This window comes from Elgaria multicarinata, chromosome 1 (genome assembly GCF_023053635.1).
Source record: "Elgaria multicarinata webbii isolate HBS135686 ecotype San Diego chromosome 1, rElgMul1.1.pri, whole genome shotgun sequence".
NCBI classification, from domain to species: domain Eukaryota; kingdom Metazoa; phylum Chordata; class Lepidosauria; order Squamata; family Anguidae; genus Elgaria; species Elgaria multicarinata.
The window spans coordinates 195,887,729-195,910,878 of record NC_086171.1 but is presented as its reverse complement, the minus strand read 5'-3'; the positions used below and the strand labels follow the sequence as shown (position 1 = coordinate 195,910,878).

Sequence of the window (23,150 nt, the reverse complement as noted above, 5' to 3'; positions counted from 1 at the left end):
TTCTTAAAAAAAACAAAACACACCTTGTTCTCTATAAAATAAAAAGCACAGACTTTAAATCTCACTTTGGTTCTGGTGCCTTTTGTGAGAAGCTTCTCCCTTGGAATATCAGAGAAGACCGCTCAGTGTGTATTTGGACACCTTGTGTTTCAGCTATTTGCTGCAGAAAACCAGCGTATGCGCACGAGAGAGGTGTGAATATGGCTTTGTACTCACTCTGGAATGTTCGTACTATACTTACTTGGCTTAAATGAGTGGTATACAACTGGGTTACATGGCATACGTAGAAAACAGAATAGAAGGTCATGCCAAAAGTAGGCAAGACACAGGCTACCTGTTTCGTTTTTGTTTTTAAAGAGAGCACACACACACACCTACCCATCTATTGGCTGAACAAAGAAACTTCAGTGACACCCTTGGGATCCACAGCCATTTAAATGATCGGATCATGCAAGTATAATTTGGGCACATCAGAAAGCAGAAATATAAAAAAATATATTTTCACCTTTCAAGCACATGGATTTTGATCAGGACACTTTTAGGAGACTCTATACATGCATTTGAGTAAAAATGGGATACAAATGCCACTTTTGAACAATATCCCACTGAATGAGATTAATGGGGACAAAGCAATCCACATACTGTATAGTAAAATACACAGATGAGCCATTATATATTATACCATTTTCTATACTCATATCAATATTTCTCATATTTCCAATATTACTATTAAATATTGACCACTTAACAATATTCCTCCTTTCAAATTCTGATCTGAACAACAATCTCACAGGTAACGTCTTTTGTAAGATTCCAGTACTACCTGAGGATTTATTATTGTACTTAAGAAAAGCCCTTGATGCAACCTTAGCTTTTAAACTTTATTTTTTAAAATCAGACCTCTCCTTTCTTCCTTCCTTCCTCAAGACTATTAATTAACGCCTCATTGATTCAAGGGAGAAAAAAGAGCTAAAGTCTGCAAGAGTTGTGGAGAACAAAAATAAATATGGAGTGAAAAGTCTATTATGTTATAGATTTGTTTTAAAGGGGATGGAGCTTAAGTGCTATATAAGTAGAACGCAGAATTTTCAAAGCAGTAATTAGTCGCACTGTAGTTTAGCTGTCATGGTTTTACTCTGAAACAACTACAACACTAATGAATAAATTTGTCTTGTTCTCTGCACCATAGACAAAGGATTCCTCTGTGTTATTACTTCTGGTGCTCACAAAAACAGAAGTTAACAAGTCAGCTTACTAACCCAGTCAACAAAAGTAAAATACATGATTGGCCTAATTTATGCCCTTCTTTTCGCAGCTACGGCCAGTTACCAGAGCTACACTGTATCAAAAAACCCCTCCGCCCCCCATTTTCAAGTGGAACAAAAAGTCCATGGGTTGGATCCTGACCTTGTCATACTCAAGAGTAGACCCATTGAAATCAATGGGACTTAAGTTAGTCAGGAGTAAATCAAATCCCATTTATTGTGTTAGGTTCACTCTAAATCTGGATCTAACCCCATGGATTTGTTCTGAATAAGGATGATTACTTTTCTGCAGAGGCAGAAGATTCAGATGCTTACAGTGCAATCCTACATATGCTGCTTAGAATTAAGTCCTTCTGAGTTCAATCAGGCTCAATTTCAGGTAAGTGTGTATAGAACTGCAGCCTTAAGCCTGGTTACTAAACAGCATGATCTTAAACCAAATAAAAATCAATCTTGAAATGCTTTTCTTAAAAAATAAAAATAAAAGCCAACACAATGAAAGCCTACCAATACAGTGGCTTGCATCTTGCGAAATGACTAGCTGATCTGGAGAGCTAGGTCTGCTCACCTTTTCTCCAAAAGAAAGCTGCCCCCAGCATTAGCTACTCAGGAATTATTAAGAAACATTACCAACGGCTCTCTGTAATACGGAGATTTATTGTTATTATGACTTTTAAACTCTTCTTGTTCTGTTTTAAACACAAAGCACATTCTTCACATGGCAAGTCTAGAGTGAAACTGCATCTTACATTCCAAATAATAAAGCAGCTTTAAAACTGGTCCTTTCTAAAGCAAGTATCTGAAACCATTTTTTTTAATGCTGGTGCACATATCTTGGTTGCATTTTGCCTCCCCTCCTCCAAAAGATAGGTAACTGGAAAGTTTATGGTGCAATGCAATCAGCATGTGCGCACAAATAAGAGTGTAACAGAAGACTTGCAATGGGTGAGGGTGGGTAGGGATAAATGCAGTTCCTTTTTGTCTAAAAGGGAGGAACAAAATAGTAGCATTGACCTGTCAGGATGCCCTGAGCAATAGCAAGTGCCCATTATAATAAATGTGTAATGAAAGCAAAACAAAAAACAACCCTATCTAAATATGATCAAATATATCCGATCTTAACTGCACTGCCAAAAAAATCTCAAGGTACAATCCAACTTCAACGGTGGTGGTGGTGGTGGGACTAAATCATCTCTATTTATTCACCGGAGCTCCTGAGCAACAGCCAATTTAATTCATAGAGGTTATACAGAAGTGGTTCTTTAGAGATTAACCCCTCAGACTTTAAAAGGCAAGCAGTAAAGAGCTCTCCCTTCTCAAAAAAAGTTGTACATTCTTCAGGGGTGTGTATATGTGGGTGTATAGTGGTGTTTTAAGGAACCCAATCGCGTATTTGGTTACAAACACTTGGAGAATACAAGCAGTTTTCACTTGTGGCTAGCTTCTTTTTCTTTTCTTTTTTTGAAAAACAAAACAAAACAAAAAACCCCTCAACAACACCAAAAGAACAAAAACTGGCTTTAAAAGACTAAAAAAACAACAATGTGTTGTAAACTCTTATTATTCCATTTTAAAAAATAAGGAAAAATAATGAAAAACACAAGACTTATTTGGCATATTCTCTGCTTACTCCTGAATATCTTAAGGCCCTGAGATTAGAATATTATGTTCTTGGGACCGTAGGGCTAACATTAAACCCTAGTGCATCAACTTTCTCTTTAAGCCCTAACCAAAGTTCCAGCTTCTCAAACTTAAAATATACTCTTCCACTGGGACAAGGCTTGGTTGCCCCCTTCAGCTTTTTTTTTTTATAGAAACAAGTTAAACACTGGTGACGTTACTGGCGTTTCGGAACGATCGCCGGCATGTCCATCAATGAAAACACACCCTGTAACAGAGGTACGCTCCTGCAGTCAGGACAGTGAACATGCAGATGTTGACCAGAAATGGTTTCCAAGTTGACATCATGTTCTCGTCATCCTCTTCTTCTGGCTTTACCATCTCTTCACTGTGCGGTGAAGCATCAACAGTTCTCTTCCTAAGCTCAGTGTCTTGGATACCTCTGAGGAACAAGGGTAAATATATTCTGATCAGAAGGATTCCTTGTCACCTGAGGAAAGGAACTACAAAGCATACTGGCACATGCTTATTTGGTGAGGTAGATAGTAAGACATAAAAGGAGCAGGCAGCATGGCAAAAGGACAAGGAGCTATGTGTGGAGAAGGAGGACAGAGGGAAAAGAATTCATTTCACGTAAATGACAAACAGCCATTTTTCCCCGACTGCTTAACACTCACGAACATTGATGCAATCTTGCTTTTGGCAGGCTAAATTTTACTCCAGTGTTCTGACCATTATAGTGAAATGATAAAATAGTTAATCTGACTCAAATGGAACGCTACATTTCGGGGCCCATCATTTAACTGCAGAGTTACCAGAAGAGCACTGAAGGTGAAGGGAGAGGCTTGAAGGATAATGACTGAATGAGGACTGCATCTGAAATTTTATCAAAAGGTGAAAAAGTGAAAATCTATATTGGAGTCAAGGAAAGAATGGTGGGGTAAGGAAGACCAAGCCGTCAGGCTTCCTTCACTGTCCATCAGTGTGGTCCTGAGGAAATCATTTCCATATTAGATGTGATCAACATCGAGCGTGCAAGAAACTCAGCCTGTCATAAGGGAGGAGTACAGCAGAGACAGTCAGTTAGACATGTTTGCACTATATTCTTTACTTTGACTGGTTAGTATCTCTTTAACTAACTGGTTCTTGGTCTGTACTACACTGAGAGCCAGTGTGGTGTAGTGGCTAGAGTGTCGGACTGGGAGTCGGGAGATCCGGGTTCTAGCAGGGTTACTTTGGGCCAGTCACAGACTCTCAGCCTAACCCACCTCACAGGGTTGTTGTTGTGAGGATAAAGTGGAGAGGAAGATTATGTATGCCGCCTTGGGTTCCTTGCAGGAAAAAAGGCAGAATAAATAAAAAATAAAATAAAAAATAATGCAATTCCCAGGCTTGTTCCCTCGTTCTAACAGTTCTCTCTGTGACAGTTATGTTTTCTAGTAACAGCTAGTAAGAAGTCTCCAAGAAGTCTTGATACCATGAGTTTATCTCTCGTCTCCTATTCTATCTATCAATGTTTCATTTTTGTTTTAAGAATAAACAATTTTATGTTTTGTTCTTTACTACTAAAGAATTGCCTCTAGCATTGTTCTTCAGGAACAGACAAATTAAGGCTTCCGTCAACATTCCATTCATCTGAACTCCCTTTTGTGTGACAGAAAGAACTACTTTGTCTGGTTTGTGTTGCGAGATGAGAATATGGGCTCTGAAAAGCTGGGTTTTCAGCCCTGTATGTCTTGCCGTAGATAAAAATAGGTCTGCGTTGAATCCTCTGACATTCATTTAGAAATTATACTATCTCTCATGAAGCAGCAGTGACATCTAGTGCTCAGAAGTGCTCCTTGTTTCTATCTCATGCTTTTGATAAGTGTTGTGCTCCGTTTCTGGCGTTTTTAAGTTATGGCTGTTTGGACTGACAGGTAATAAGCTCTCCTCCAATGAAGAGATAAAATTGATGCTGACCTTTTGCTTCTTCTAGCGGAGTGGAAAACCTTTCATCATCTCTAAGCTCTCTTTAGAGACACAAACCACTTCTCTGATATTTTGCAACGTACTTTGAGCAATGGAGGGTGGAACTACTTTTTATAGTTAGTTCCATAATTATTTTTAGAGACTTTTTCTCCTCTAAAAAGGATCGCAGAACTACAACTGATTTATAGTTCCACCCTGACACTGTTTCAGTTCCAGTAAGAGTGTTTCAGTTCCACTGAGAAATGGAGATTGCCAAGTAAGAGACCCCTTTCAGACACATCGAGTGCAAAGCTTACATAGCTACTTTAAAAGAAATACGTTATAATTGCGAGACAAGGCGTCCACCCTTCCACATCTTCTGGGAATGGATCTAGTTTCCTAATTTTAGCATTTTCCATTTTCAGAATAATTTGAAGGCATATAAAAAACAAGCCCGACTGCTTTCAGAACTATTTTTGTCTTCTTTAAAAATTATACTTTTCTAACATGATTGAGCCATATAATGAAGGATATAGCTTTGGTTAAGATGCCCATGGATGATTTTGAAGCTTAAAAGTAACACTATTGATTTACCAATCCCAAATTATTTTATCTGCTTATTTGAAGATAGTGCTCTCCCCTCCTGGCAATTTTTTTCTGCTGGTGGAGAACAAAAAATGCACAGAAAGGGGAACTTTCCCCAAATGTTCTCATCCCTTTCTGCTCAACCTTCACATCTCTACTCTTTCTACACTGACAAATGAAACAGCAGCGCGCCTCGCATAGATTGGTAAAACCACTGGGAAAGGAACGAAAGGCATTTGATTTGGTGCAGGAACTCTATGACCTAGGACCGCTTGCTGGCTGCATGGCTGCTGAAAGTCTGCTGCAAGCGTTCCAAAATAATCCTTGTCAACATTACCTCTCCATATCTAGTTGCTCAGGGCTGCAACCCCTGCCATCAGGAACCTTCGCCTCCAGCATGCCGACTGCAGGTGTGATTTCTTCCTCGGTCACCTGATGTTTTGGAAAAGGTTCCATGAGATCGTATGCCTTTCCATTATTCAATTCTGAGGTTCGTTTGGGTGGCCTGGGTGGTGGTGGAGTATGGTCTGGGGGTGGGTCCAAGTCCTCTTTAGAGAGCTCTTTCCATTGCTCCTTCAACAGAAACAGAGACTTATTGACATCCTCCGAAATGAGAACCCAGCGATTAGGAATTTACTGGACCACTAAAACATTAACATTTTCAAGGAAAAGTTATTAGTTTGTTCTACCTATTGCAAACAAGTTTTAGGTGGCTATGGCAGGGAGTACCTGAAGCAACCACGTGCTACCCAACGAGTCTTCGTTGTGCTACAAGATAAAGGAGGAAGTGGGCAGGTGAGCAGCATCAGGGCAGGAGTTGCTTTTCCACATAACATCTTGCTGCCCCAAGTTGTAAAAGAATTGCTTCTGGATCAGGCAATTGCAACCACACATGTGGCCTCCTATAGCCAGGTTTATGCTTATGTTTCTGTTGCAGGTCAAGTTGTGGATCATAATATTTTAGTGCATCTTATCACCTCCAAATCCCTTTGAGTCCTATCAGGGCCGGCCTGACCATTAGGCAGAGTGAGGCAGTCACCTCAGGCAGCAGATGGCAGCAAGGGGTTGGAGAGAGCTGTGGGCCCCCTAAGCAAGCCTGCTGCCTTCAAGTGGGATGGAGGATGCTGTCCTATTGCCAATGTTGAAGAAAAATTCAACTGCCAACAACCAGTCAGCCTTTGTACAAGGAATGGAATATCGGCACCATCTTGTCCTTTGCCTCAGGCAGCAAAATGTCTTGGGCTGGCCCTAAGTCCTATGGTCCTGCATACTACACTGGCTGCCTGTTAGCTACTGAGCTATGTAGAAGGTCATGCTATTATCTTATAAAGCCCTAACCAATTTGGGACCAGGATACCTGGCAGACTGACTTCCCTTATATACATCCAGGCGACATTTACTATCTTCAGATGAGGCCCTGCTCATCATTCCGAGACAAAGAGAATGTCGTCATGAAGGTCCTTGACAGCAGGCCTTCTCTGTAGCAGCACCCACCCTCTGGAAAATCTTCCCTTGTGTGGTTCGGGAAGCGGAAAATGTAATATCTTTTAAACGTCTCCTAAAAACATATCTTTTTAGACAAGCTTTCCCTGGACTGTAACTTATTCTGGTTTTATGTGATTTTTAAAATTTTAATCTGGATTATTATATTATGGTTTTAGTTGTAAACTGTCCAGAGAGCCTAGGCTGTTGGGCATTATAAACAGGTATAAATATGTAAAAAATATAAATAAATATTGATCTTCCACAAAACATGGGGCAAACATTTTTAAAACTAAGGACAAACTAGAACATATTCAATACATTGCTAGTACTACCCACCTGCACAGATGAGTCTCCCATAATAAATTTTGCTCCCTCTATAACAGCCAAGTAAGAGAAACGAAGTTGGTCTGCGGTCTGTATAAGCCCCATACGGTATTTTCTCATTTCTAAAAGAACCTGCTTAATGTCGACAGAAGAAGGGTCTTTCCTTTTGTCCATCTGAACAGAGAAACGTGACACTCAGTTTATGCTCTAATTTGTTTTATTTTAAACATTGTGGGCATTATCCAAAACTACCCCTATGATAGTGAGAATGGCCACTGGTGGAATTAAAGCTAGAGCTGTAGAAGCTACAGTAGCCAGAAACAACCTCAAACGAGCATTTACAAAACAGGACAGGTCAGCTTGCAGAAAAGAGCTCCGCTGACCTGCCCCATCCCATAAATGATAGGTTTCTAGAGTTGTTCTGGGAAGCGCTAGCGTCCCAAGGTGCCAGTGGTCATTACAGCATGCATGACACATCATATAATATCTTAAGACATATATAACGCAAACTCATAAAAGCAGAAATTGCAAGAAACCAGTATTGGACAGGGGGGGAAAAACTTCTGAGAACAGCAATCATAGAGACACAGCAAGGTTTAATGAACTACAAAGAAACAATATAATTTCTCCACTGCAAAACAACTGAAAGGTGAATGCTGTCGCCTAATGGCCAACACTTCAATGATTTGATATGCAATCCAAAATTTATCACTCGTAGTTTCAATTTTGTGTGTCAGCCATCACTGAAGGCTGCAGTACTAAGCATTCTAGTAAGCTCCAGTGAACACACTGGGACTTACTGACAAATAAATGTGCACAGGATTGCGCTGTAGATCTGTAATCCTTTGCACAGCAGCGGGGTCCCATTTACAATTAAATGTGCTTAGCACTGGAATTTAAGTGGGAGGAGAACAGAATGGGATTCTCTGCCAGGGTTCTAGCTGTGGTAGCGAGAACTTTGGAGAGGGACATGAGCTCTGGATAATGGTCAAAAATTATTGCAATAAGTCTGAAAATTAAGGCGTGTTGTTCCTTTTGGTGTTTCTCCCACTCCTTTTTTTAGGGTGAAGATTCACAAGAACTGGACAGTAATTTATATGGGACTCCATGCGGACTGCCCAGACCACACATTAATTTCAGTGTCTGGTGGAGGTGAGGGTGTGTGTGCCGTGTGCTTCAATGGCACAGAGTCTGTGGCAACCCTGCATGTCTCTAAAATGGGATTATGCTAAAGAAGAATTCAGAGAGATGTCCAAAATGGTCATTATGTAAACGGCTTGCCAAAGTTTCTGAATGATATTCCGCTCTGCTCCAGCTGAGCCAGCGCTGTTATTATGCTGTACGTGCTTGCCAACACCTCCTACAAGCTGTTCTTACCAAGAGGAGACAAGTATCAACCAAACAGAAAGTTCCTGATCTTCCAATCCCCGCACTGCAATGCACAACAATGGGTCCCTGCTCAGGACTCAGCGACCCCGACTCTCTCACTTTGAACAGGAAGTTGAGGAACGAAGCTGGAGACTCGGGGACTCCAAAGTCCGGCCACGTTGTATAGTGAAAGTGCAAGATTTCTCGAGTTTCATGTGTCTGTAAATTACAAAGGAAGAAAAACGGTTCTCACTTGGGGTTTCTTGAGAATGAAAATGCATTTGCAATTATTTTTACTGTCTGCAATAACGCTTCAGTGATTAGGAAACCGACATTCAGCATATTTTTATAATCCTTGTTAAAAACTACACGCCTACACAATATTACATTGATGGATTTTCAAAGAAGTTTATGAGGCTGATTTTGAGGCTTCACACGGTCAGGCGTTTACAGCAGAAAGGGCTACAAGTTTTCTTGCACATGTTCCACAAGCAGAAGTCCCAAATGAGCATGTTAAACTCCATTGTGGCAACTTCCATTGTAATCTACAATGTTCAGAAATTCAGACCCAGATTATAAATCCTGATGGCTACAAGGCCTGACAGCGGCATGCTACCTGTAGGATCAGAGGCAGTACGTCTATGTACACCAGTTTCCGGAGAACATGGGCGGGAGGGTGCTGTGGCATTTATGTCCTACTTGTGGGTTTCCAATAGGCAGCTAGTTGATCACTACTGTGAACAGAATACTGGACTAGATGGACCCTTGGTCTGATCCAGCAAGGTTCTTCATATGTTCTTATCCAGCCCTCCTGGGGTTGTAATCTAGCCTTCCTGGGTTACCCTGGGCTGTCAGGGACAAGATAGTGATCATGGTCAGGGGAAAGGCGGTGTGAAACAAAAGTTTCCCAGATTTTGTGCAGTTTTCCCCTGAACCTAAAAGGTTGAAAACTTCCCTAAGATATAGCTACTAGTGACATAGCTATGCCCCTTTTGCATTTGCCCCCCCCCCCCCCCCGTCCAGTGCTGGAATGCAGCCCATGAGAACTTCTCCAAAATGGAATTTGACCCTTGGGCTGAAAGCAGTTTTTCTAGGGAGTACTTTACTGTGGGACACGTGCAAATGCTCTTCCCAGCATAAACCTACTTAGGAAAAATTGATAGTGGGGAAATATGGACAACCTACTGTTTTCTCCACCACTAAAATAAAGGGACATGGAAATGAAGTGACATATATTACAGGCTCTCTGTACCATTCAAAAAAGTGATCAGGAATAGGTAAGTTTTTACAATACCTATTCCCTTCCCCTGTCCCGAAGGAAAGTAGGTGGGATAAGCATCCCTGCACCTATTCATCTGAAACTTGGCAGGCTTTATCCCCTCAGAAGAGGCTACTATCCCTGCAAATTTCATCCAATTCTGCCAAGAAATAAGGAGGTTATAATATAAAAGTGTATAACACAAAAAACACTGCATCTGTTTTTTCCCCCTGACACTTGGCAGGCATGACCTCCTCCCAAGGGGATACAACACATGTAAATGCCATTCAGTTCTGACAAAGGAGAAAAAGCTATTGCCATTTTTTCATTAAGCATGAGCAAATGGGAAGCATGAAGCCTTGGTTTTCCGAATCTTGACTTGGGTTTGGTACCAATCTGAAGTGGATGGCCTCTGAATCAGTTAGAGCGGAATTGATCCACTTTCTGAATCTCAGAATCATGGGACAACTCAAGTCTTGTGGTTAGGACACACCTCTACTAAGAACCACAACCCTAAAAATGTTTACTTGGAAGAAATTTCCACTGGAAACCAGTGGTACATTCTTTCAAGTAAGTAAAATTCAAATTAAAGTGTTAGTGGAGAGATGTTACTATGAACTGACTTGGAGCTCTCTTGGAACATTGGATGAAATTCCCTAGAGCAGCTGTAAGAAACACTAATTGTACCTTAGGTGACACTGCTGTCCCATTAACTTTAAGGTTGCTCTGTCATCCTATGAACAAGGCATCTTAGCTCAGATTTAGTCCCCGTAATAAAGGTGGATTGTCATGATTAGAAGTACTGTATCTTTAAGTCTGTTTGATCTCTGTAAGGCATTTGCCTTGGGATTGCAGAGCTGAAGGGGAGCATAGCCTGCCATCAGCCAGTGGACCAAGGGAAGAGTCCACTGAAGAGTCCACTGAGAAGAGTCTCTCTTTCTCTCTCTCAGAGGAAGAACACAATGGGAAAGGGAGATCAACTGAGCCTCATCTGTCACCCAGAGAAGCAGAGTTGCAGGAGTTTCCTGCCACTTTCCTGGCAGAAAGAACACTTAATTCCAACTACCAGCCACCCTAGGAACCAAGTCTAACAGACTGTCATATCTGCAGCTACGAAGGACGTATTTAATACGTCATAATCCCAAGGTTTGCCTCCTCATGGAGTCTTATTCCTTAGCTCATTTGCTTGAGTCATCTGGCACTATCTGTTTTGTATGCCTCCAGTCTCTGCTTCTACTAAAAAGTGGTACGGATTACAAGCATTATTCTACTGTATTCTGCAAAGCTAATAGCACTTGTTAGAATACATTCACATCCTATATCTTCCCTTGAACCTTCAAAGGATCAGCACACATTTTCAGGGGCCTAACAAGTCAGTATATGCCGTTCAAAAGTGCTGGGGGTGGGTGGGGTGGCGGCTGTTGTGGTGCATTAGAATATCTTCTTGTAATGGTTGATACAATTTTTTTTTCCTTTAATAGAACCCTGGAGATATGAACTAACCAGTCAACGAAATGATGCATTCATAGAACCATTTGCAACAATCCCAGTTTTGAGGAAGGGGGAGGAAGGTTGTCATGGCAGACCTGAGGGATACTGAAATATTGGAGAGCAAAAATTTAGAGCTATGAATAGAATTTCTTTCCTTAGATGCCCATAATGCATGATTTCCCATTATGCCCATATCATGATCTCACTCCTATAAAGGTTTTTAATTTATGATAAAGCAAAATTATGGGTTGGATCCAGAGTTCTATGAGCAGAGTATAATTGGGTTTCACATCTCCCTTCCCCCTGCAGCCCACCCAATTTGCTCTGGTGAGTTGGGGAACCATCCTGAACCATATGGAAGGCTGCATACAGTTGCAAGCAGAAGGCCATCTATGGATTTAACAGCATTAACTGCATTAATATTAGATACATTATGACTAGAGAATGGTTGCATCTGTGATCCTTTAACCTATGTGACAACTGCTTAAATACTAGAATGCATTGCTCTCCAAAATCAAGGCAACATGAATTCTGTTATGTCAGCATTTGAAAACTATTGAAGCACTGATGGGAGGGTCACCAAACATGTATGGCCTTAATATAGAGCAGCCTTCCCCAACATGGTCCCATCCAGAAGTGTTGGACTACAATTCCCATAATCCCACAGCCAGAAGACAAATATAGCAAAATATAGTTTACAGAACTGCAGTGGGAGGAAAATCACACCACTTGATAGCATATGCTTTTCCATACTTACTGTGAGGTTTTCCAATTCTAACTGTCGTACTGTATAATAGGATTTTATGTCTTCTGATATCAAGGTTAATGTGAAATTTGTATCCTCAAAGAGCATTTCTTTCTCCTCCTTTTGAGGCCAGTACTGTGCACATTTTATCTAATGGTGGAGAGGAAAGCAAGCAAGATTTGTGCACAATTGTTTAACAAAGAGGAACACAGAACTTTAAAATCATACCACATCATTAGCATATATGGTATTTCACAGCAAAAAATTGACAGCCCTCTCCTCTTCTCCTAGTGGGTTAGCATAATTTATAAAACACTTAAAAGCAGACTTACAGAAATGAAAAGAAGGGTTATTGCTTCCCACGGGTTGTTGCTTCTTCTATAAGAAGAAACATGACAAACAAGGAAACAGGAGAGAGGAAGGAAATCACAATGCTGAGCACTGCACAGTCCTGAGCAAACAGACAAGAATCTAAAATGCTTCTTGAAAGTGATGGAGGGAGCATGTCAGATATCAGGGAGATAGTTCATAAAGGGCAGTGACGGTACACACTCTGGCTCTGTCCAGACAACACGCTAAACTATGCTGCTTAATCACAAAATGGTTAACGGAATGCATTAACCTTAATACATTCCATTAACCATTTTCTGGTTAAGCAGCATGGTTTAGCGTATTGTCTGAACGGGGCCACTGTGCGCGCTGTGGGGTGGAAAGTGGCTCAGTGGTAGAGTACAGATTTTGTATGGGGCCCGTTCAGAAGACACCTTAAATCATGGCTTTAACCACGGCAGTTAAGCCAGAAAGCCAGGCTGTGTTCAGAAGACACCTTAAACCATGGCTTTAACCACAGTGAATAAGGCTTTTTGCTTTATTCACCATGGTTAAAGCAGTGGTTTAAGGTGTCTTATGAACACAGCCCAGCTTTCTGGCTTAATCACTGTGGTTAAAGCCATGGTTTAAGGTGTCTTCTGAACAGGGCCAGTGAGTAGTTCTTGGAACCAATATGCAACATCTCTACTTAAAGGATCTCAGGTAGCAGGATTGGGGAGCTTCTACCAACTGCAGAAGATTGTACTTTCAATATATCACAGCTTTGTATCCATATGTGCGTGGCACTGGATGTACTTTCAATGAAATGCAGCTTTGCATACATGTGCGCATGTATGAAGGGACTGTGTCCATGCATAAGAATTGAAGATGTAATTCAATACCATGAACCGGCACTAGGTGCTGGTTGCTGGAACTATTTTGAGAGTACAGAATGCAGCAACTAAGAAAACCTCATTTAGACAAAACTGATAAAGACAAGACAACAATGACTTATGGGACACTATTTGGAGAACAGTTAGAAAGTACATGCACAAAGCTGTAAGGCTTTAATTTCGAATCATGAGGCAGAACTGCAATTGGGCTGCCCATTTCTCCTTTAAAACAATCCCACTCTTATGAGTTCATTTTGATGACATATGGGATAGCTTAAAGGTTACAATGGTTTTTTCTCATTGAAAATGAATTCTGAACATTTCAGTTACCTAAACTTGTGACTAATCATAGTAATTTATCAATAATCTTTTTCCAGGAAATCCAAGTTCAGCATCATTAGAATATTAACATACTACAAACCTGAAGGTGTCCAATGATTAGAAGTGGGAAACTTCCTAAAGAATTCCGGAGCTAATATGCATAATTATTAAATCTACAATTATATTCACCAGGAACATGTGCTTGTTAAGAACATTGTCCTGCAGAATTCAAAACAGTTGGTCTGGCTAGGGTTATATATCAGTGATTCTTGAAAGACTATCATGGATTTTTAGAGTTTCATTTTCAATATAATATCCTCCTCCTCCTTCCCCCCCCTTTTCATTTAACAAAGAAACATTTACACGCTTTAACTACCAAGTTTAAAAAAAATCATGGGACATGAGATGGTAATACTGGAGATCTTTTATTGCACAGAAATTAACAAAGAAAAGCTTCAGGCAACCCACAAAGCATTTTATGGAGAGAAAATGAAGGAATGCCTTGTAGGTTAGTCCACTGTAGGAAGTACCAATGCCTTTCTTCCTCTGACTCCTGTAGCAAGAAATTACAATCTTCTGTACATTTATTTTCAATTACAGCTTGCAAGTGAATTTGCTCCCTGCACAATTTTTGTACCCAATGGTTGGCAAATAACATTTTTGCCAAGTTTCCACTGAGTATCCCCCCACAACAGTTTGTTGAGAAGCATTAGCCGCTTGCCCCCAAGGGATCTCAATAATTCTGTTCTTTGTTCAAGCTTATCGGCAGTGGAGAAAGAGCAAGTGGGGTGGGGTGGGTGGGTGGGAGAGGGAGGATTGGTTGAGTGTGTGGTAAGACACTTTTCCCTTTTTAAGATTTATTTTACTATTCATATTACTGTAAAACTGGAAACCTGCACTCAGCAGGTTACTGCAGAAGACTTCTCCAGGTGGAGACAATTCTTCTCTACAACACAATAGTAGTACAATCCTTCACTTCAAGGGAGACCAGTCACTGAAAGGACCAGTGGCCGGGACTTAAGAACTCCAATGATGTCATTTATTGGAAGTAGTCAACTGAACGTTATTTGGAAGGAGAAACAAGGACAGGCAAACTTGGCAATACAGTTAAGAACAGTGCTTACAGTGCATCACTTAATTGTTGGGTGAGAATGAGTGACATGCATACCAATTAACAATGCAACCTTTTATGTGTTTCCTCAGACATTAAGTCACACTATGCTCAATAGAACTTACTCTCAGGTAATTGTGTATTGGTATTGCAGCTTAACTGTATGCTGGTTTCAGACATCAAACTTACACTGCCCCTCCCATTCGTCTGTCACTGTATTATTATTTTTAATGCAAAATTGCTCTTGGGATTTGATTTTGTTTTTTAATGACACTATGGTAAGTCAGCTGATCAGCTCCATGAATGCTTTCCATATAAATGTTCAGAACTGCTTTTTTTACAGCTTGACTCTGGAGAGGAATAGGTATGTTTGCAGTGAAAGCACTTCCAGATTAATTTTCATAAATTAATGGGGCCATTGTCTGTCTTTTCCCTGAAGTAACTGGGCAAGCATTTTCTAACTATTTAGGAAGTGATATAATCTGAGTTTACAAACTAGTCCCACCCTCCCCGCAACTGCTTTTGATGAGCAAAAATTCATTATGCAAATAAACACTACACAAATAAAATGTTCCTATTTTGTTGAACTATTTCATTGAAAATGTTTTTAAATGAGCAGTATGGTTTAAGGAAGAAGAATATGGGGGGAGTGATGGCCAATAGGGGAGTAAAAGGAGAGGAATACGAAAGGAAATTGTGAGAGAAAGAAATATCATAAGTTGTGCAGGGCAAAGAAACTCCAAACTTCAGAACATGTGACTTTCAAATATTCTACCTTAAGGGAGAATTTTCCACATTGGCTTATCAGCCAAAGATCGCTTGTTCGCCTGCCATAGAAACCCAGTACACTGCAGAGGATTCTGAGGCATGTTTTTGGGTGTATGCTCATATGGGTCATGCTCATGTAGCCAGACCTGTTGGGGCTCACTATTGCACTGCAAACTGAGAGCAACTGCTTATACGTTTCCAAGTAGAATTCAAGATGCTGGTTTTGACCTATAAAGCCTTACACAGCTCCGGACCACAATACCTGATGGAATTCCTCTCCCGACATAAAACGACCCATACACTATGCTCAGCATCTAAGGCCTTCCCTCAGGTGCCTCCTTCGAAGGAAGCTTGGAGGGTGACAAGAGAGACGGCCTTCTCAGTGGTGCCCCCCCCCCCCCGCCCCAGTTATGGAATGATTTCCCTGATGAGGCCCGCTTTGCGCCAACATTGTCATCTTTTTGGCAGCAAGTTAAAACTGCTCTTTTCTCTCAAGCATTTGGCAGCAGACAATGAGTTTTAAATTAGGTCTTGAATTGTCTTTGGCTGATGGTTTACCAAATTTCTTATATGATTTTATGCAAATACCTCTCTTTTTGTACTTTGTATAAAAATGGTTTTTAGTTTTTGTGACCCACCCAGAAAGCTTTGGCTATGGGGTGGTATACCAACATAATAAATGGAAAGAATGAATGAATGAACTAGAACATAGCCAATACATTGTTGTGGCTGCACAGTACAGCAAGAGACTTGAAAATGGAAGAAAAAGTTACCTTATATCATTGGCCCATCCAGCTTGGTATTGTCTACTATACTGATTGACAGCAGCTCTCTAGGATTTCAGGCAGGAGAATTTCCCAGTTCTACCTGGAGACGCCAGGGATTGAACCCAAGTCTTTTTGCATGCAAAGAAAGTGCTGCACCACTATCGCCCCTTTCCACAAAGCTTGTCCATCATTACCGATGTTCTCATAAAATGACTGCTGTAAAGCTTTTGAAGAACTCTAGGGTTCCTTGGAATTAAGTGGAACCTTTTGCATGAAGCAACCAAAGGGCTATACATTTGTTTTTCACAACCATATGTCATTTAGAACTCTCAAGTGAAGTAGAACAGATTATATGACAAATACTGGCTTCCATGCTAAAGCATAGAAAACATATAATCCTGGCTACAAGACTCCTCTTCACCTTGACTGGTGCTTCTGGGCACAACTGCTATAAACATTAAAATCCATGCTTTTCAGAAGCACCTGCAAGGGGTGAATGAAGTCAAATGTATTATCTGTAATCCCTGTAGGATTCCAGTCTTTAGTATATAGACAGTACTCACAACAAAGCATGTCATTGGTTCACTTCCAATTTGTAGCATCCTGTTTACACCACCCAATCGTAAAGGACAGGGGTGGGAAACTTGTGGACCTCTAGTGGTCCAACACATGGACAACTCCCAGCATCTCTCACTATTGCCTGTGCTGGCTTTGGCTGATGCAGTTTGTAGGCCAAAACATCTGAAGGGCCACAAATTTCCCATTTCTGCTGTAGGATCTCAAAGCAAGCGCCAATTTATTTTAAATTCTCAGAACATTTTAAATAATGACTCAATGTGAAAATAAATTGGACCAAACACCTCTTTACTGACTGAAAATAACACTCAGGTCTATTTACATAACATGGCCCGCTCGTGCTCTTCGCTCCTCTGATGCCATGTTTCTCGCCTGCCCAAGGGTCTCTACTTCCCTTGCTCGGCTTCGTCCATTTTCTTCTGCTGCCCCTTATGCCTGGAACGCTCTTCCAGAACATTTGAGAACTACAAGTTCAACCACAGCTTTTAAAGCTCAGCTAAAAACTTTTCTTTTTCCTAAAGCTTTTAAAACTTGATTTTGTTCTGACTTTATACTGTTAGTTTTACCCTACCCAGTGCCTGTTTACCCTACCCTGTGACTGTTTGCTTTCTCTTCCCCTCCTTATTGTTTTATCATGGTTTTATTAGAATGTAAGCCTATGCGGCAGGGTCTTGCTATTTACTTTTTACTCTGTACAGCACCATGTACATTGATGGTGCTATATAAATAAATAAATAAATAAATAAATAAATAATAATAATAATAATGGCACACACATATTACGAAGGCATGCAGGTAACGACACAGTTTTCTCTTCTTTTGCATATAGAGAAAGGGTTAAAAAGGCAACAGGTGAAAGTTTGGTCACTAAAGGTTTCAATTCTAGAGGTTAGGAGTTCAAACACCTATTGTTGCTGTAATGAATGTTCACGATGCTTGATTTTCAAAATGAAAGTGGCCATGTCAACAGGTTCAAACCTGTCTGTATAATCCCGTCTTCCACATTTTTCACATCTGTTTGCAATCATTGCTCTTCAATATGCTGGTGACTCTGAGGCATTCTTTTAAATACTTGAAAGGGCTTCTTTGCTGTGTGATGCGAGCTATACCATGATGCTAAGTGTTTTGAGCTAAACCATGACGGCATAGTGTGTTGTGTGAACCATTCCTAACCACGGTGGTTACATAACCAAGGTTTAAATACACTCACTAACTACTTACAGCAAAAGGGTTAGCGGCCTAACCATGGTTAATATGCTGCCAGAACAGGCCTTATTTTATCGTCACTGGCCCACATATCTAGATCTCACAGGCTACATGATGAGAGCAAACAGAGCTGCTGTATTATTTTGTGTGCTGTTGCACATAAACTGATCATTATATCTTCCGTGAATATTGGCCCAATACAAACCACCAAAACTGGTAGGTGCTTTTTAAAGAGGTGTTGAAATATTTGTGTGGGTTGTGTCCTTCATCTCTGTACTAGCTTTTCTGTCTTACACTGGCTACCTCTCCATGAACTAATGAGAAATCAGGAAGGAGTGGAATAAAATCCAAATAAATAAATATGCTCACTAGACAGCAAAGAAGCTAAGAAAATACTGTCCTTGCACTAGGTTGCAGGGTGGTCATACTGTACTTATATTGCAAACTCATATTCTGAACATGGAAGATTCTATCATATTTTCACTTTGCTCAACCAAGACCTATTTTTCTTCACTCTAGTCATTGGATAATTTTCTATAAATATTATTAATAGAAAAACATTTTTGCCAGATTTTATAAAATTGCATGCATGATACCCATGATCCCAAAACAAAGGTATTTTTTTTAAAAAATGTTTTATTTACTTACTGATCCCTTTTCCATCACTCTGTTAAGCATCACAACACCACGGCTTTTCTGTTCCCAAATCATCTCCCAAAAGTGACCACAAGTATTTGGCAGAGGACCCTGCAAAGATACAGAACTTTCAAGAGTAAGCAATATTCACGTGGTATGAGTTCAAGGTACCGTAGCCAAGCAACAGTTATCTAGCAGTTCTAATCTCACAGTGTGCAGCTTCTGTTTTCAGATATATAAAATGCATCATTATTTTAAGTGATGAAGTTGCCAAATATTAAGATTTAAACATGCAAAAGTTTTCTATGCAAATATACAAGGCAACCAATGACCCTATTCACCAGAAGTGAAATGGGAAAGAACAGTTCTAAGACAGCTTGCCCAGAAAGAAGACAAATATGCCATCTCATATGATGAATGTCTAATCAATGGAACTTATCATTCGCAGAGATGGGGGACAATAAAAGCTAACTGCTAGGAAGTTCAGCTGTCTTTGACATTTCATGGAAAGTCTTGGCATAACACTGACAAAGAAGGTCAGGAAGAGTTTACTATTCCTGCTAGATGTTTACCCTAACCACCCTTCTTTTAGGTCAAAGGTTCTTCCTTTCCCACCAGTGTCTTACAGATCAATGCATACTGTCTTAAGGTATTAAAATATAATTACAAGAGAGCTATTCAGGATTTAGGCTGCAACAAAAAAAGAACAACTAAAAGATGGGACTTGCTCCCACAAGGCTGGCAAGTCCAGTGATGTGACCCTTGAAAATGCAGGATGGCTTGTTAAGTGGCTAAACATCAGTTCCATTGGTTCACAACTGACACTCAATATCAACTAAGCATACATTATATCCTGTTTGAATTAAAGTAAATAATCCAGAATAGATATTGCTAAGATTTGGAGCCAGAGGGATTTTGGAACTGCTAGGTCTATACAAGTTCAGTAGAACAGCAAAAAAGCTTCTTAGTTCCTTAACTCCTGACTGACTGAGCATAGGCCCATGACTTTCAACCTTACAAAGCTTCTGGGGAAATGCTTAAACAGCGAAGGGTTACACCACAAGAAATTCCCAATGTTAGGACACTAGCATTGCCTGCACTTCACTTATATCCCTGACTGCTACCTTACTTACTATCTCACTCTTGATGCACTTTGTGCCTAGACTCCAACCAAAGGCTTTGAACAAATATTCTGCCTTCCAGGTTCTTTGATACAGCATTCACCCATCCTCAGACATTAACAGTGTCTGCAAACATTCATTATAACGAAAAAAACTCAAACTGAATTTTGCTTTTGATGGATAGCCACTTTGGTACAAAATCCTGAGCTGTATGGACCTCATTCACACAGCCATTTTCAACAGGGTCAAAATTCTGCCCTCAAATTTTCTTGCTGAGGAGCTGTATTGTAAAAGCATCCTATGTGGTAGGATCATTATTTTGGAGATATTCATGTGGAGGTTTTCTAAATCATCTGAAAAGGTACTCTTGATGCATAATAAAGACCCCTGAAGATCTGATAACTGTGCAGATCTCCTTTAAAGATGTAAAATTTCTGGAAATTTTGAAGCCGTGGAAAAAAATCCGTTTTTTCCCTGGTTTTTTTTGGGGGGGGGGATTGTAATTTCCAGAAAAATTGAAATAATGCAATATTAGCACTTTTTACAGATTGAAAGTCACTTTGTTACTTTACGAACATAAAATGTAATTATATCCAAGTCGGTTTGGCATAAAATTATTACATTTAGTATATTAAAAGCAGTGTATTCAAATTGAATTTACTTTTTAAAATGTTTACTGTTAGAAACACCTGAACTGTAAGGAACCTCTTTGGTTTTGCCAGTTTATGAGGAGCAGGCAAAAAACAATTAAAAAAAACAACAAGAGAAGAAACGATCAACATTAGTAACAAAGAAAATTATTTATGTCTCCGCTAGTCCTCCATAGTGTCAAGCAGACATAAAGCACCCATTCCCATAAAAAGAACTGAGAAAAAAAAGGGGGGGGGGACCAAGATTCAATGAATATGCATAAAATTCAATCAGACGCATTTTCTGAGCTATAGCTATCTCTATCAGTTTCAGGCTCTGCTTCAATGGCAGTGCCCTCTAGAGGCAGAAATGCATCTTGCTCTTACATTTGAGAATTAGAGTCTGAGTTTCCAACCTAGGACTTGCTTGTCCTTGGTGCACAGAAATAGTAATAATCTGATACTGTACATAGTTTTGGAGAAGTAAATATCTAAACACCTTGTCTTAAACATTTTATTCATTATGCTAAAATAAAACATTCCATAACCCATTTTTCTTCATTTTTTCCATTTTTTTTTTTTGGAACCCCCCCCCAAAAGGCTTCGGAAAAAAAGTGGAAAAAACGTTTCTGAACCCCCCCCCCCCGAATTTTCCTGCTTTTTTCTGGGCCTTCACATCTCTAATCCCCTTTCGGCTCAGAAAGACATCAATACAATCTATACCATGTCTGTCTGCGACCACATACTTTTCTTACTGATGATTCTAGTTTTCTAAGCTACTGCCCTTTGTTAATAAAATTTAAAGCATAAGAATGGCTCCCTCAACCTGTGCATATTGACATTAACATTTCTCAAGACTCCTCATACACAGCGGAGTAAAGCAAAAAAAAAAAAAAGATAAAAGCAATGAATGCTAGCTTAGCAGCTCAGGCCCAAACCAATCAAAGGAAAGGGGTTGGAGCAGGGCCATATGAACAGATGAGTAATTTAAAGTACCTGAGGGAAGAAGATTCTATCAAAGGAAACAGCTTCGGAAAGAGAAAATTACATGATTGATCACATCATCAACTATCAACAGGAAGGGTGGGGTGCAGAGCTTCCTGTATTGTGCTTTTGGGGAGTAGATGATTTGATCCTGTTTTAACAACAAAAAAAAGACATATGCTGGCAGGAGTCACGGAGGTGTTTATATTTCACCTGGAAATTGTTCATGCCTCCCCTAACAAGGTCAGGTTCTGAGAGCCACTGAGGAAAAGATTAAAATCCCCACTGCTTTTGACAGATGACCAATTATTTAGCTAGAAAAGGAAGGAGAAGACTTTGCACTTCTAAGCTACTTAAGACCATAGAAGCATGGAAATATGAAGAAAAAACAGGCCTCTAAGCACTAATGCTCTTGAGTGGACCTGTCTGAGCATAGAGGAAGTTGGAATGCTTAAATCATAACTATAATTTATAATTCCAGGTAGACAGATGACAAAATGAAAATCCTTTCCTGTATAAGGTTGTATATATGTTTTCAGTCTTAAACGACTTAACAAAGCCATATATTAAACTAACAGAAATAGGGTTTGTACGTACACTGTTCCGAAGGGGTTCTAAGTCTTTGGAATTCATATTTCATGTCGGAAGTTATCCAAGCGTCCAGCACCTGCAGGACCTCTTCTCTAGCTACGTCCCCCACTACTCAACTGAATTCTCCTAGTCCCTGTATCTTGTGATTTGCATCTCTACAATAGTGAAATGCGGTGTAATAGGAGAGACTAATGAATTCCACCCACATTACTATACTACACACAAGTTATGGGCTCATGAGCTTCGAAGACTGAGGAACAAGAAAAAAGACTATTAAATGTATTCTGTCTCTCTCTTGCTCATCAAAACACTTACCTGTGTGAGGATATAGCTCCTGTGTGCCTCGTCCATTGTTATCAAACTAGCATTGATATAATCATTATCATCCTGCTGCAGCTTAATTCGACTGTGGTCAACTACAAAATGAAAAGGGGGAAAAACACTGTTGTAATACCTGTGCATTATTCACTTTATGCTAAGCAGCTTATTTAAGGGCAGGGCTGAACATCTTTCATTTCTAGACAGTAAAATGCAAAACAGTCCCATTATATTGGGTTCTCAAGAATTCCTTTGAAAAAGAAATGGGCGGGTGAATAGTAGTTGATGGTTAACATGATGTTATACTAATAGAGATGTAATCATCACAATTTCAATTTCAGTCTAGATAGTAATAGGCACGTCTATACTATACTGAAGTTGCATGACAATTTTATAAGCTTTTTAAAAATCAAGTCATTGCTTATAAGAAATCAGAATCTCAATTGAAAAACTTAATCTTCTCTTCTCCTGCATTATTATATATCTTTTATTCAATTAATGTTTCTCCTAAGCCACCCAGCTATTATCAATATCCAAACCACTTTGACAGTAACTGCACTCCATTTTTAAAGATCTGAAGTCTGCTCTATTTAGCCTACACAGATATAGAAGAATCCCCACATTTTACAGGAAAACCAAACTGACTGGAAGTCATGTCATCATCTAAAACAAACAAAAATCAATGGCGGTTACCACAAAAAGAACTCCTCGAACTGATCAGTAAGCAAAATTACGTGCAACATTATAGCTTCTATTGAGTTTTCCTGGAAGACTCAACAGATTTCAGTCTATTAAGTGATTGTAGAGGTATTCTAGTACATGAACATAC

At 39.9% G+C, this 23,150-nt stretch overlaps 1 protein-coding gene across 2 annotated transcripts in view; it reads right to left on the bottom strand.

Moving 5' to 3' along the window:
* Positions 1-341: 341 nt before the first annotated feature.
* Positions 342-23,150, bottom strand: part of PTPN1 (protein tyrosine phosphatase non-receptor type 1) — an 83,432-nt gene continuing 60,623 nt past the window's right edge. For both annotated transcript variants that reach the window (XM_063146270.1, XM_063146278.1), the window contains exons 3-9: positions 22,319-22,419; positions 18,691-18,789; positions 12,104-12,241; positions 8,607-8,816; positions 7,242-7,403; positions 5,758-5,993; positions 342-3,327 (exon numbers count right to left, since the gene is read on the bottom strand). In XM_063146270.1, the coding sequence (XP_063002340.1) occupies positions 3,138-3,327; positions 5,758-5,993; positions 7,242-7,403; positions 8,607-8,816; positions 12,104-12,241; positions 18,691-18,789; positions 22,319-22,419 (1,136 nt within the window). In that variant the 3' untranslated portion in view covers positions 342-3,137. The remainder of the gene's footprint in view (positions 3,328-5,757; positions 5,994-7,241; positions 7,404-8,606; positions 8,817-12,103; positions 12,242-18,690; positions 18,790-22,318; positions 22,420-23,150) is intronic.